Source organism: Brachyistius frenatus, unplaced genomic scaffold (genome assembly GCF_029030835.1).
Source record: "Brachyistius frenatus isolate BFR_SWC_R1_liver_20210118 unplaced genomic scaffold, ASM2903083v1 Contig_307, whole genome shotgun sequence".
Lineage (NCBI taxonomy): Eukaryota > Metazoa > Chordata > Actinopteri > Embiotocidae > Brachyistius > Brachyistius frenatus.
Window position 1 is genome coordinate 178638 of NW_027210906.1, and position 16995 is coordinate 195632.

Genomic DNA, 16995 nt, shown 5'->3' on the forward strand with positions numbered 1-16995 from the left:
AGAGCCTACATTCTGTGGGATCTTTAAAGGCTGCGATGGCTTCCTCAATGGCCACGCACCAGTATTCATATATGGAAACTCGTATATAGAGATAGAGGTTCCTTTAAGCCTTTAGCGGTTTTTGTGGGTATTTCTTTTCTTTTCTTTTTTTTTTTAAACTTAATTAAGCGTTCTGCATTTTAACTGGGTATCCACTTCCAGGGAGAGTAGCCACAGTGCTAAATTATCTCTAATTAGAGACAATTTGTCTAACCATGGACTGATCGATATCTGAACTCTCTTACTTTTTAAGCCTTTCCAGTCTTATTCAAATCATAAAATCTTGATTGTTGATATTTTAGATTTTTCTTTCTTTTTGCAGCATAGTTTATTCTGGAGATACTTCCTGTAAATGGAAAACTCAAAATGTTTGATTGATTTTTTTTTAATATATATATAATTAGCTCTAACCTACACCTCCAACCCTGCTTTGCTGACTTTTGACTCCATTTAGTATTTTCTGATGTTATTTGCCTATTTGGTGACATACTATTTTTTCACCCACCACCCGTTATTCTTGGCAAGCTAAACCCACTTTTACCCAAAATTGGTTCTCCACGAATAACCATAAACTTGGGCTCAGTTCCTGCCAGATCATTCCTACCAGAACACACACTTTGAGTTGGTGTGAGCAGTCCCAACGCCCAATTTTCCACATAGCTCCTGTCAAAATATGTTACAATCTGTCGTGATTTTGTTTTCAAAACTGTTCAATAGTAGTTTTACATATTGCGAGTGCAATCTTGCCTGAGATTGTCGTGTGATAGAAATTAAACCGAACTTTTGCTGCTTAACACACAGACCATATTGTCTGTATATTCCAGCCATCTGTGCCTCCATTTCTTTTTTTCTTTTTTCTCTTTATTTTCATTTATAGGAGACTTTTACACACTATGGCTTCCTTTCTCCTGATTGTCATCATTTCAGGTTGCATCTTGTTTAAATAAACTTTATTGGAATTGTCAGACAAGTGTATGCGGCCGCATCGCCACCGACTGATTGATTTGTACTGTGTGTGCATTGCAGTCAGACCTTATACATGTGTGAAGGGACTGATGTAGACATGTTGCGTGAGTAACAACCTACAAGATGGATTTTTTTTTAAATTGATATAGTTAACACGTACTGCTTCAGTGTAACGGCACAATTAAATTGAGTTCAGATATGAAATGTGGATTACTGCGACATTGTTTTGTCAACCTCTCAGAGGTCAGTTTCCTTGAGCTTTTTTAAGAATTTAGAATTATGAAAATGCTTTATCTTTGCTTTTAAAATTCCTGTTTCAGAATTAAGAGCCTGATCCATTCTGGACTTTTGGGGACAATATTAATATTAGGAAGTAAAACAAAATCTGATATCCGTACATCAACCAAAATGTGATTATCAAACACTTGTTACAAAGATCTGTAATATATTTTTAATGATATCAACTTATTTTGTTGGAGGTTGAATGGTAACGATATTCTGTAGTCCACAGATTAATCAATAAGAAAAACATATTTGTTAGTTACAGTCCTCTCCTCTCTCTTCATTGTGCAAAAAGCTAACATGACAAAGTCCATATTGGCACAAAATTAGTGATTTAACTCTTGACTTCATGATGAGCTAACTGGCTGATTCTTAAATGACAAATTACGGGATTTCATAATCCTGAGTAGAACCTGACCGGTATTGGATTTCTGGGACTGATACCGATAGTAGGAAGTAAAAAATTCCCAATATTGATAGATTGAAATGTGGTTATCATACACTTTTGCAAAGATATGTAATGAAGGCACGATATCTCACAGTTTAACAATAAACTTTAATAATGACTGTACAAGTAAATACAAATAAACAACAACAACACAGAAACATTCTAAATTACCCCAGGCATCTTAAAAAAAAAAAAAAAAAAAAAATCTTCATATCAGACAACATATACACTGACACTTATGTACCGTGATAGGTCAATATCGGGCAACCTCCAGTCAAAATGGGATTTCTAAGGTTTTGAGACAGAGTAAGAATTGTTTAACTTAAGCTGTTTCTCGGTGCTCCATCTTAGTGAGATGGTGGTATTTGTAGAAACCACAGTGTGGTTGACCCCCCCCCCCCCCCCCTACCCTCCTTTCTTCCCCACACCTCACCTCCTCTCCTCATCTGTCTAGCCAGGGAGCCCATATGTGGTGGACCAGGGGACAACATGGGAAGAATAGCCCCACATTGATTAATTAATGTATCCTCACGCGTCCCGTGGCAACAGTAAATAATGACACATCACTGCAGGAATGCCAGAGAGATAGCATCAAGTCAAAACATCAAGGCCACGCTGCATGATGGATCACAGCTGCTCGCCAAAATCAATGCCACTACAAAAATAAAGAGCAAATGTGTGTGTGTGTGCGCGCACGCGTCTGTGTGTGTGTGAATGCTAATACGTGGACACCGAAGAAATGCAAGGCACACATTTTGGCCAGGGAGTGCCAATGCTTCGATATGCCTACGCACATCTCCTTCACACACACACACACACACACACACACACACACACACACACACACACACACACACACACACACACACACACACACACACACACACACACACACACACACACACACACACACACACACACACACACACACACACACACACACGTTTCACCAAATCCAAGCTCTCTCTCGGCGCCGCTGTCATTCAAATGAATATCTCTTCTTAAAAGTCACCTTCCCTTCGGAGCCGCCGCGGAGTGCGACGTGTCGAGAAAGAGAAAAGCCGGTGCGGACGGCATCGCGTCCGATAACAACCTTCGATTAATGACTGCCGTATTGGCCCGCCACGCGGGCTGTCCTCAAAAACGGAGTGGGAGATGGCCTTTAAGAAAATAAATATATTGATTTTTTCACCTTGCCCAGATAAGGTGGAGGTAATTAATGGTGACACAAGTGGAAAGTGACTCAATGGGATTGAGCTGAGTAAGGTGCAGACATGAGCACTTGTTGTGAGGAGGAGCAGAGATGCGCGCGCACACACACACACACACACACACACACACACACACACACACACACACACACACACACACACACACACACACACACACACACACACACACACACACACACACACACACACACACACACACACACACACACACACACACACACACATTTGCATGCATGACTCCAAACTCCACTCACACACATCAGTGTGCCATTAGCCGCATGTTGACCAGGCCATAATCAGTTGTTTTCCACACTGCCTGCACAGGTGAAGTAGTAATAAGTCAGTGTCTCAACATCCTGCTAACAATGTGCCCGATTTAGCTGACAGAGGAGCAGCAGTGTGTGTTTGTGTGGACACTCGCACACATTCACAAAAACACACCCTATCTCATGTACTCCCTCCTCTACCTGGTGTCTCTTTATGACTTACTCTGTTTTCCCCTCTCTCTCTCTCTCTCTCTCAAGCAGAAATATTGTATGCTTTAAAGTCAGGGTTATCTGTTCTGTGTGTGTGTGTGTGTGTTTACCCCTCTGGTAATTCCTGTCCCGATGGTATCAGTAGCTTTAGAGAGGCGTGTAATCAGCTCATTCTGAGGTGTGGCTCATTGAAACCCGGGGGGTAGGAGAGGAGGGGAGAGGGAAACTAGAAAAGGCGGAGGGTGGGCACTCTGCTTAAGAGAGCTCTTATGGCTCTTTAAAACTAGTGCATCACTCCACCCCTGCGCACACACGCACGTCGTGAACCTCCAACCACACATGCCCAGTGTGTGCAGATGTGCATATTTAGTGTGCACTTTGTTCTACAGTATGTGTCTCTCCCTTGCCCCCCCCCCCTCCCGCCTCTGTCTGCCTCCCAGTGTCCATGCTCTACTTTTCTCTGTCTGTTCCATTTTGTCTCAGGCTCTTATCACCAACGCAGGCTTCTGTTCTGCTTGGGTCTGAGACTACAAAGCGATTCTGTCTGCTTCTCTCACCGCTCGCTCCCACTGTTTTCTCAGAGTGAGCGAGTTCCATAATGAGTGATCGACTGAGGGTGTGGTTACCGTGTTTAGTGTTCACCTCGTAAATCTTCGTATTTTCAGTTGTAATGGTATGAGTGCAGTGGTGTGTTCGTGCGTCCTTGTGTGTGTGACTATTGTGGCCTCGAGGCGAGCAGTTTGGGATAAGTCCATGCTTTTGCTCACAGCTCTGTGTAGACTCCAAATCCCATCAGCCTCTGAGGCACTGCAAAAAGCTGGACTGTGCCCCAGTTCCATACTAACTCTAAATGGGATTTGAGTATTGTGTTCACCTTCTGTCAATGTGTGATGTTGATGTACACTGTTGTCCCACAATGCAAAGCACAAAGTAAACAGAGGATCGATTCAGAGCTGCAGAACATCAAATCTAATTGCAATGCTACATTTACGTAATGTTGTCAGAATGAGAAGAAGAGAAAAACCTGCCCTTTTTTTTTTGACTTGGGAGCGTTCTTCTAGCCTTGTAGTCACGCAACTTAAATAGCTTTGGTTAGTTAATTAAGTTTGTTTTTATATATTTGGTGTGGTTTGTATACAACTCTGTTGGGGGCTGTAACCATTTCTTTTCAAGTAATTCATTCAATGTTTAGTCTTTTAAAAGGCAGCAAATAATGAAAAATGTGAATCAAAGTTTTATTTTGTTTGTCTGGGTTTTAAAATCAAAACAGATCAAATTTAATCGAATACAAAGCCAAAGAACAAAAAAGGAATTTTCTCATTTGATAAGCTGAAACCAGCAATAGTTTTTGTCATTCTTGCCTATAATTTACTCAAATGATTTATACAGATTATAAAAATGTAATTAAATCAATTTGTAGTTGATTAACTATATGGTATCCGTGTCTCCACTGTTGACATGTGTATGAATATAGTAAGTATATTTAGTCAGGATTGTTTTGTGAAACTAATCTTTCCAATGTGTAAAATGAACTGCCTGGCTTAAACTATGTGTATATTCAGTGAATACGCACACATACATACAGGCAATATGTGTTTTGAAAATGGGACACAGTCATGGATTAATGAGTAAATTGCTTATTCCTAATCAAGAGTGACCTGCTTGGCCACATCACTGGTTGAAATAGATGTTTGAGAAGAAGCTGAACAGATGAGTTTTTGATTTCTGATTATCAAACTCCTCTTCCTGCCTTGCCCGTTGATAGCTATGCAGAAGCAAATTTTGTATTCAGGGGATTACATTTTAAAGTGCACTTACATTAAGTCTGGACTCAGGGAGCACTTTATTAAAAGTGGGCATGTGCTCAAACTTTGAATCATGACTACTCTCTGTGCAGGAAACCATACATGTGCACACACAACCAGTCCACATGTGTACACAGCATATGTAAACATTTTCATGGAGACATGAACACAATAGCCCGGCGAGAAGATGGACAGAATCCCAGAATTTGAGGGGACTTTAAATGACACTTCATTTGTGCTGCTCTTCCTTCTCGTTTTCCTCTATTTTTACTCTTCTCTGTCTTTTGTTTGTCCCACAGAGAGGTGTCTTCTGACAGGCAATGTCTCCTGCATTCAGCAAACATTGGATGAGACTCCAAGTGGGGAGGGTTGGTTGTTAATCCTCAATGCTTTAGTTAAAGACTTTTCTCCCCGTGCTCCCCCTCTCCATCCTTTCCAGTTTTGCTGCAGCTGGCCAACGATGCATTTCCCAGGGATATGATGCTGGCTCTGTCCTACTTACTGGCCCTGCCTCAGGTAAGTGGACACACACACGCACACACACACACACACACGCACGCACGCACACACACACACAGGGCCTTCTAAAAATGGTGGTGTGAATGTATTTTTACTGAGACTGGCAAAAGCTGCGTAAATCCATATCCTCTATTGATCCCCTACTTTTCTATGAGCTACTGCAGCAGACAGTGTGCAGTTTTTCAAAAGTTCATCAAAAGCATCACACTGTAGCCGCTCAGATTGTTAGTCATACAGTCTACATCATATCTCACACAGTCTCCTTCAGTTCAGCCAAAAGTCACAGTATATGCTTCACACATGCCCACCTCTCAAGGTTTTGCTCCTCAATTGGTCTGCCACAGCCGTTCTGTTGTCTGCTGTTAGAATAACTGTCTGATAGAAAATGAAAGACAGAAAGACGCCTTCTGCAAACAGCACTAGATTGTATTTAGTGGAGGGAGTGAACTCTCCCATGCATCACCAGTGAAATACTACACTGCCAAGCTGGATATAAATATATCCTGGAGAGCTTGTTAACGCCACTCGGATTAAACATTACTGACAAACCGACTGTGTGGGATCTGCATGCAGATTTATTTTTCTTAAGTCAATGGTTTAAGCGTGCTTATAAATCCAAACTATTGGTTTATTTGTGGACTCTGAACTGAAATGTACCACACTGAGTTTTGGAGTTGCAGTGAAAAAACACCATTCAAAACACAGACTCAGGAGAAATCCTCTGTTAATACTTAAAACCCACATCCCTGAAATCCAAACTGATTATAATCATAACATGAGCTCCCAACATCATTTTAAATGCATTTTTCAATTTGTATTTCTCTCCTACAGCCGGAATAGAGTGAATACTTTAAAATGTCACGATGACTGCACATCTTGTACCTTCTTCTTATATTTATTCATCCACACACGCAGGTACTAGATGCCAACAGGTGTTTTGAGAAGCAGTGTCACTCTGCATTGTCGCTCCAGCTGGCTGCCTACTACTACTCGCTGCAGATCTACACCCGTCTCATGCCCTGCTTCAAGGACAAGAACCACACTCTGTACCAGGTCAGCATGGAATACCTGCTCTGTGTGTGTGTGTGGTTGAGTGAATGAGGATACTGGTTGTGATGCTAAATTGGGAGGGAACAAAAATAAAACTCTTAAATGCTCTTTATACTGTAATGTACCTTTCTAAACTGCAAAAGCTGCACATTCCCAACACAATTACAAACAGATGAATTAAAGATGATCAAAGAGCAGAGTAGGTAGCGAACACCACAGCAAAAATGCTGTGTCACCCATGGTTTAAATCTGCTGCTGGGTTACTGGAGGAACTATCAGAGTGAATGCAAGCAGATGGGTGTGTATGACTTTTGACAGGATCACAGAGGTAACAGTAGACTGACCAGTACATACATCCTTTTAGTGGTAAAGTTTAAAAGTCAATACAAGAGTAAAGACGAATTATGTGGGTTTTTTGTTGTTGTTGTGGGTCAGTGTTAAAATACATGCAGCTCTATTATGTAAATGTTGGAGTGAGTAAAGAGAAAGCTGAAGTGGAAACCAACACAATTATACATTTTATGTGACAATTTTTTTTAAAGTATTCTCAATATTACATAATGGGAATTTTTTTTTTAATTTTCATAAACTACTCTGCATTCAAATTCAAATTTACTTCAGAGCTGGTAGAAAGAAATAGCACAGCAGTCAATGATAGTGTCATCTGCAAAGTGCTGAAAATAAGTTCAAACTCATTCACTTCAAAACATGAATTAACGAGATAAAGCAGCAATCAACAGTGTCCCCATGACATGAGTGTTAATTCTACTACATATCTAATAAACTGTACACATAAAGAAACGCATGATTAACTCTTTGATATTTTGCACCTATAAATGTTCACTTTTAAAGAGCTTCATAGCAGGAAACGTTATCACATTCCTTGCCATCTGACAGTCTCACATTATCCAATTGATTCAGGTACAGTTTTATTCTTTTCTTAAAGCTACATGATGTTTAGACTGAGCGAAATACCCAAACCCATGGCTACATGCCTTTTAATAGCTGCAACATTACATTAAATTTAAATGTAGCTGTCATTTTTACGCATTTCTACAAAGTTCCGCATGATTTTGCTTTGACAGACGGATGATGGGATTGACAAGGTTAAAGCCACTCAACCGCTGCTTGGCTTCTTGGATGGAGGGCATTATTCCTAGAAAAGTAATGTTACAAAATACTTTACAGTGATAAAAGAGGGAGAAAAAAAACATCATAATCATCTATCAAAATGGAACAAACTGGAAAAATAACTATGGCTATCCTTTTACACATCAAAATTCACTTACGTGTGTTTTAATCTAAGACCAAACATTGGACTGTGTGTACTTTCATCTGTGAATGTGTATCCACGTGTTTCTGTGTTTGGTTTACTTGTGTAAAATGTAAATTTTTTTCACCAACAAATATTTTAATCATAGCAGCCAGACATTCTGCATAATTGACTACCTCCTAGACTCTTTCAATTGTACAAAATTGGAGTGTCTGTAAAATATATGTTGGGAAGAATAACTAACTAATATCATGTGATTTTAAGGCTGTTTTGGGGCTGTTAAAGTTACATTATATCCCCCCCCCCCAAAGTGAATAATAACCAAATAAGATAAGAAGAAGAGATCAGAAAAATACAATTGAAAAGGGGAAGAAGAGGCTTCAAAATAGTGTCAGCAGGTGGGTTGGGGGGTGTAATTGGAAGAAAATAAGAGACGAAATGGCTCTGACCTTTTCCTTGAGTGGACCGTGGCTCTCATGGGTTTTAGTCCAGGTAGAAGAAGGGAGGTAAATTGTTGAAATAAAAGAATGGAGGAGGGAAAGAGACCAGCACAAGAAGTGGATAAGTGTGTCCCAGTTGACATTCAAGGTCAGGACTGTGCACAGGAATACACACTCCCACATCCCCACTCACACAAGTACACACTAACAAGTCACACTCAACGTTACACACACATGCTCATCCCCGCAGGCCGCACGCACGCATCCTCCCAGCATCCTAATGGCAGTAATCACTCCCCAACCTCCTGCCTCAAGTGAAGTTCAAGTCCATTAACTTAAAGCATATACAGCTTTTTCTCCTCAGCACTGCACTTTGGCAGTTATATTTTCATTTTTAGCTCTTTTCTTAATTTTCTCTTATTATTTGTCATTTTCTTTCCTCTTTTTCTTTTCAGTGTGTTCTACCACAGTGAGTGCTTGTTATCATTGTGTTCCAGGTCTTGCCTTCCCTTTTCTTTTATTGATAAGGTGGTGGAAACTTTTGTTCGAATGATAGAAGCAGGAGGGAAGAAACCTCTCAACCCTCCTTCCCTCTTTCACCACATGCACAAGTTTGTATTTTTTCTTCTCTCCTCCACTATGTACTTCCTATGTATACATCTCTGCCCCTTACTCTTTCCTCTCTCATTCAGTTCAATGAATTGCTTTGTGTGCATGACAGTTCTGGTTTATGTGCTTTCACGACGCTTCCCTCTGTCCATATTATTTTGCTCTGTCTGCATTCGTTCCTCGCTCTCCCTGCACTCTGTTTAGAGTCACACACACACACACACACACACACACACACACACACACACACACACACACACACACACACACACACACACACACACACACACACACACACACACACACACACACACACACACACACACACACACACACACACACACACACACACACACACACACACACACACACACCCATAGGCCCCCGTCTCGCTCTTGTCGAATCTCGGGCCTCTCCATTCACAATACTATCTTGACTCTGCATGCTTTTATACATTTCTCTTGTGCCTTCTTTAGCTCTCTCGCTCTCTCTTATCTTTTAAAGGCGCACATTGTACATAGTGTGATATTTAATTTCAGATATGTCTGACAGGGTGCGTGGGTCTGTATTTCATGCACACCCTTGCTTTGCAGTGAAAATTGGGTTAGCAGGGGGAAAAAAACATGTTACATACCCGAGCATGTGTTTTTATGCATGTACGTGCATGCGTGAATCATGTGTGTTGCATTCTTTTGTTTGTGTGTAGTGTGTGTGTGTGTGTGTGTGTGTGTGTGTGTGTGTGTGTGTGTGTGTGTGTATGAGTGCAGGCTAGCAGCTTAGTCGTATGTGATTCTGTGTTAGATCTGTTTCCCCGTGACAGCGGGTGGTGTATTTGTGTGTGTTTGTGTGTTGTGGTGTGTCAAGCTGCCTCCAAGTGTTTCCCACTTGCTACTTGAAGAGCAGTAACACTGTCTCAATAACTCTCACGCTCTTTCAATTCTCTTGTCACTATCACATAATTTCATACCCAAGCAATAAGACACCAAACACTCAAGCCACCGAAGTCATTCAGTTGCAAATAGCACTGGAACTCTCTGAGGGTTTACTCAAGGTGTTTGATGTGTTTTTAAAGCCTCAATGAACAGCCTATTTTCTCACTTCTCTGCAAGAAAAAGGTTTTTGAACTGAAGCTGCCTGCAACATTCAAAGTGATGATGAGGGAAACACTCAATTAAAATCAATTTACTTCATTTTTAGATCATGTTGGACAGTAGTAAAACATACGATGTAAACATTACAAACACCCTCCAAAATAAATGCATGTTGCATCCAATAAAAATCCCATTAAACACACATATGTGCATGCATATTCATAAATGTTACTGACAGTTTAGTAAAGCTCTCAATCGTCACCCATTGTCAAAATGGACACTCCTTCAACTCCTTCATAGTCTCAGATATATATATATATATATATATATATATATATATATACAGTATTACTTGTACCTTTTGGAAGGCTTTACCAATACCTCATCAATTATGCTTTTATCTACCTTTAATATAATGAACATAAACATTTATAAATAATACTTGTGGTCACATCTTGGCTTTTATGCTTTAAATCAAGCAGCAGCAACCTTGACATCACCCATTTGTTTGTAAAATGCTGTTCTAAAGTTCTGACTTTTTCCTTTGCCATCTTGCTATTTTGGAGATATGTTTTACACAATATACCACAGTTGGCTGGATTTAAACATTTCTGTCACCGAGTCAGATTGTTGAGAAATTGCAGGAAGTCGTCGTCAAATTTAAATATGAGGGTTCTGTCCTTGTGGCTTTAGGACTCCAGCGAGCTTTCAGGAAAAGTTCTCTTGGTTTTGAGGAACCTCAGTTTTGAGACAGAAGCTTTACCATGGCGTCCTTTGTTCACAGGAGTTATATTATTATGTCTCAGTTAAACCTAAAACAATATTCAGCGCATTTGTTCACTTATACTTCATTAATCCCTGTGGGGAAATTTGTTGTGTTTGACCCTTCAGCCGGGGGACCGATTCAAATCCAACAGTCACAGGATCAACGTAAATAACAGAACATAAATATATCTAGGCTGTGGAGTGAAACACAGATAAATTTGACGTGCAAAACATTGTCATCCTAAGAGAATCAGAATCACTTTATTGTATGTTTACACATGCAAGGAATTTGACTCTGGTTATAACTTCCTCTCAGCGTCCTAAAAAACCCAAAACAGACAGACATAAATAGACATAGGTATAAAAAAAACAACACACTTTGTTAAAGCATAATTTATTTATTTGTTTACAACTTTGGTCTTGTTTTGTCATTTTGGTCATACATCCTGTTAGTGAAAACATTTCACTGACCTTTTTAAATACTGAGATCTGAAAGTTGCTGCGACATCGCTAGGGAACAGGGGTATGAAACACGGGCAGGGATTGTGCAGGCTTTAACCTCCGTGTTAGCTGACCTTGTTTGTAAGAGAAAATTGAAGCAAGACCTGATCGCAAACTGTCCGAAACTCATTGGTTTCATCTCTACACTAAATGTGCATAAGGATTTCCTGCATGTGCAGTGACAGGTTATGAATAACCTTTTAGTATGCTCACTGATGGTTTGACTGCCTGCCAGTTCACACATTTTGCTCCGTCAGGTTTTGTTGCATTGTTCATAGATACCATTCTTCGGTGAGGATACTGTTGTTTAAAGTAATCGCCAAAACTACAACAAAAAGAAAAACCTATTTGCGATTAATTTGATTTGATTTACTACATCTTTTTCTTCTTACCTCGTTTCCCCCCCAACTGAGCTTGTCATAATACCCTTACATTTTATACATTAGAAAAATAATTAATGAAATAAATAGCAACATTGTGTGGAGACTTATTCAGTCTTATTTTGTGTGCTTATTCAAGCCATGGAAATAAAACAGTGATCCCACAGCCACATTTAAATTTTTCACCTCTCTCACTATAACATTAATACATTAGTCTGCTCGTTTGCTACCATGTAGCATCTACGTCACAGTTTATTTAATCAAGGGATGACATTTTTATTCCTTTTTAGAGATATTGCTTTCACCATGTTAAGCTCGTTCAGTTGTCTTGTATTACTCGGTAAAGAGGTTTTTACAACAGTCAGCTCTCTGCTTCTTGAGCATTCTGTTGCCCACTATTGACTTTCAAGGTCTTTAACTGTTACTTTCCCATCTGATTATGGCTCCCAGGTATGTCGGAGCAACTCGAGGCTTGGCGACATGGAAGCTGGATTTCCATTATTCCCCAAGGCGTATGAGCCGATTTCCACTTGCTCACGCTGGAAGTTTTCATTATATTGGCTAAAGTGCTCATTTGCGAAATAGGGGTGCTCTTTACCGTAATTGTTGGTGTTTACACGATATTGCAAAATAGCCCGTGTTTATGGAAGTGTTCAGTGCCGTTTACCTGTGCTTGTCAATTTTTTTTAATGCGTGTTTCTACTTAATTGTGTGTGTGTCTGTGGGAGAGAAAGCGTATGCTTAGCATAATTGTGGCTGTGAATGTGCAGCTGTTGTTTTGCAATGTGCTGAGTAAAGAGATTGAGATTTTTCACTCAACCATTTATCTTTGCCTGCAGTCACCATTCTCTCACTCATTGAGTATTGATCACCCACACTTATGCTACACACACACCGACGTAGATTTAAAAAAAATACACAATACTAATATGCACACAGCGAGCATGACTCTAGAGTTTATCATGCAGAAAAACTGCTTAGCTCTTCGCAAATCTCATTACGACATTTAGTTTTAGAATAAAAGCCCACTAATCTTTGTTAGGTGCTTTTACTTTCAGTTCATATACTCAAATGAAGCCAGTTAACTGGAAACAATACTTTCATCGTTATTAAGTTTATAAATCTGTTTTCTGATACAACCCGAAGGTAACAAAGGATAAAGTGTTTCATTTTTAAGACTTAAAGATAAAGTTTACCAAAGAAATCACTAGACAGAAATTATATTGTTAGCAAATGTAAAAGCTCTTGCCTAATAACACTGATATCCCTTGATAAAACAGCACTTTACTTACATCTACAGACATTTTCCATTGGCCACAGGCATCGTGTTTTTTTTTGTTTTTTTTTTTCAATTCATGGTCACAACAGGACTCTAGCTGTGGGTCAGGGGAGCTGACCTTGGAAGTGCTGGACCACTGAGCTTGCTCCCCGTTGTTGAATTGACTGGAATAATGAGTTGGACTGAATGACTTACTCCATCATGGAAAAGAACCACAAATCCAGTGACTTTGCCTCCCTCTTTATGTACAAATTGTGGACTTTTACAAATTGCACTCTTGTACCGCAATCATTAGCAGTCTGTATTTTAACCAGGGGAGCCCTGTAAAGCAGAGTCACTGCAGAAAAGGGCCTTATTAGTCAAACATGCGAACTCTAAATGCACTGTTGCAGCTGACTAGGAATGTTTGAGACTGTGTCGTCTCTAAACCTTTGATTAGATGCACGGATCTGCGCTAAGTTACTCCTGCTCCTCTTGCTCGTGCCTTTGCAGTCGTCTTGGCAGCTTTGTGTCTTGCTTGTGATCAGTCCTCTTCATGGTGTATTATGACCCACAGTACAGTTGAGCCTGTTTATAGAGTGATTATTCCTTTAAAACTGATGCATTGTTTATTTTCCCCCCTCGCCTTCTTACTAATTATGTGCACATAATGTATACACCATTTACAGAATTAGTGCTAATGAAGCCACTGACTGTATAGCTAAGTGTTAGGCATGGCGTAAATACAACTCATTAGGATCATTACAAGGTTACTCTCTGGAGAGGGAAGACATGACTGTTTCTCGATAACCTTAATGTGATCCTCACCACAGAAAGAGAGAAACAAAGTGTTAATTTATGTGAGAAATTTGTATGTATGTGTTTGTGCATGTTTGTATGTGTGTGAGGGTGTTCTTTTTTTGTGCCACTGATTTTGGTTGATAAAATGATAACGCATATTAAATTGACTGATGAACACCAAAACAGCTTTTGACAGCTTTTTTGTCTGTGGAAACTAGTGTTTTTGGTCATGAGACCCCTGTGATGAATTTAGACAATGACTTAATTACGTTGACTTCCAGACTGCTTGGAAGATACAAGATACCATATTTTTGGCAGCATTAGTACTACAACCAATTGCGTCCTGTCACGCAATTGGTTGTAATGTTATTTGGTTTGCTGTTCTCGCCTTTGGTTGAACCTTCTCTTTTGCAGCCAAATAAGATATCTCAGCAACTGTGATGGATAGCCATGAATTTCCTTTTTTTTTCTTTCTTTTTTTAAAGCCATTTATGGCCTCAGAATATCCGCTGACTTTGGTGCTTCAGGGACAAAAGTTACTCTCCAAGACCAAAGACAGCGGGATGGCCAGGAGCGGTTTTCTTTAACTTTTGCAGAGTTGTCTATCGTAAATTTGTCCTCCGGGGTCAGACTGTCCACAACAAGTCCTGCTGTGACGTTCTGAGGCGTCTGACGGAAAACATTTGACCTGAACTGTTGCACGATGGCACTTGGGTTGCCCAACATGACAACACGCCCGTTCACTCTTTCCTCGACCGCCACAACATAATCGTTGCTCGCCACCACACCTACTGGCCTGATTTGGCAACCAGATTTAAATCTGGTACAGTTGTTGGTTGTTATAGTTGCAGTCTCTGAACCTTTTGATTACACATAGTACATGAGATTCCCATCAGCCTCAGCTTTACTTTGTGTTTAGTGCTACTTACCAAATGCTTAGCAGTCTAACATGGCTGGTAAACATTTTACCTCTTAAACATCCTAATGTTAGCATTGTCATTGCGCGCATGTTAGCGTTCTAACATTGACATTTCAGCCAAAGCACCGCTGTGCTTACAGCCGGGCGCTACTTGTGAGCTTATCTAGCTCTATACTCTGCTATGCATTTTATCAGAATTTTCCAAATATGGCATTCCTTTCTAAAACTATTACAATGAGAAGATGAAAGTTCTGTGGTGGTACATATCTAACTTGTTTGCATAACTTTCCAGCACTAGCAGACTATGAACGTTTGAAATAGTGCTAACACCTGCAGGAAATAAACAGTGGGTGGTACCGTGCAAAACCGCACTGAATGATGTTCTATTAATATTTGGTTACATTAATAAAATTAACAAACTAAAAGAGTCACTTGACAAACTCAAAGAGTCACAACAAAAATACTTTATTTCATTATTTACCCAGGCAGCCTGGGAAACAGGATTTGCACTGGCTGCAGAGTTGGAATAGCTGAAATATAATAACATGGGAAATTAAGACTGAAAATGAGAGTGTAAGCGTGGTTGAAGAGATTTGAGACTGTGACACAGTCTTTTTTATTTTTACACTGTTCCCTCTTCAGAAGCGTCATAGCGAGGAGGGGAGTACAGAGAAAAGAGCCTGTGGCAGCTGTGGAATAGCTGAAGGGGAGTTAGAGAGAGTTGGCTTCCTCCCAGCTGTGCAACATCACACACTACTTAATGCAATTACACTTTACATACAATTTATACACTCCTCCTTTTGAAGATCAACTACACACAGCTTTTTAAGATATTTTGAAGTAAAATAAGCAAGTAATTATATAAGGAAAAAAAACAGGAAAGACGTTTCATTTGCTGACTTTGGAGACAACTGGGGTTGTATAGAGTACTTACTAGAAAGAAGGATTTCAGAGATTCTTTAGTAATGAGGGAGGAGGAATGACAAATTTTTGAGAAATGGAGGGTTGGTAGTATAATCCCGACAGGACACAGCACTGTAGATGAATGCCAGAGAGAGTGAGGAAGATAATGCAAACAGTATTTCATCATGAAAGCCTTATTTCACTAATGTTCTTCAAACATCGGCCTGTCCATCACAGTCTCAGCAGACTTTCTTCTCGCTCTCTATGTCCTGCTTTATGTGTCATTCTTCCATTTCTGAAAAATAGTGTCCAAGTTGGAGCCAGCATTAACAAATACCTCAGCTTTTTTCTTTCTCTTTCTCTTTCTTTTCCTTCTCCGTCTCCTCTCTGTTTCCCTCCCAACTATTCCCTCTCATATCTTGGCTCCCCTCTCTGACTTCCTACCTATACCCATTACACTTTTAATATGCTCCCTTTTCTAACTCTGCTCCTAACTCCCCTTCCTGCCCTGCTTTTGAACTGTGAATCAGCCACCATGGCTGCCGCTAAGGCCACATCAAAAGATACACACACACACACACACACACACACACACACACACACACACACACACACACACACACACACACACACACACACACACACACACACACACACACACACACACACACACACACACACACACACACACACACACACACATGCTGAGAGCAAGAAGAGACACACACCTCTGTTTTTCAAGCTCACACATTTCCAGCAGCCATAATTACCTTATGCAAATAAGATCAACAAATAAACCATCTCATCCTGCTGGGCGACAGCATATACGATTGCCAGCTCATTTAATTAAAAAAGAGGTGATGAGAGAGATACAACATTGACCTACCTGTCCCTCTGCACGACACGCTTCATCATAAACGTGCATCCACTATCGTGTTCCCCATAGGCCTAAAATCACGGTAGCAGCTCGTTCCTCATACGTTTACCCATACTTTTTTGACATGTAGGAGAAAACTCCGAACATTAAATTGCCTGCTTTAAATCAGGTGTAGCAGTCTGACTTTCTGGAAGCAGAATTATCGAAGCGCAGCCAGGGAAGTTCGTCTGTCCTTACCTTTTCCTTCAGATTTTTTGAAAATTGCTGCCATTTTTGAAAATAGCCTCATTAGTTTGTCACGGCATAGCAGCTGAAGATCTGTGAAGTTTTAGATACCATGCGGTGCAGGGTGTTTGAAGCT

General features: G+C 40.2%; 1 protein-coding gene across 1 annotated transcript in view; it reads left to right on the top strand.

The window, feature by feature from the left end:
* Positions 1 to 16995, top strand: part of nbas (NBAS subunit of NRZ tethering complex) — a 153597-nt gene that overhangs the window by 75611 nt on the left and 60991 nt on the right. The window contains exons 40-41 of the mRNA XM_069722866.1: positions 5688 to 5764; positions 6683 to 6820. Coding sequence (XP_069578967.1) covers positions 5688 to 5764; positions 6683 to 6820 — 215 coding nt within the window. The remainder of the gene's footprint in view (positions 1 to 5687; positions 5765 to 6682; positions 6821 to 16995) is intronic.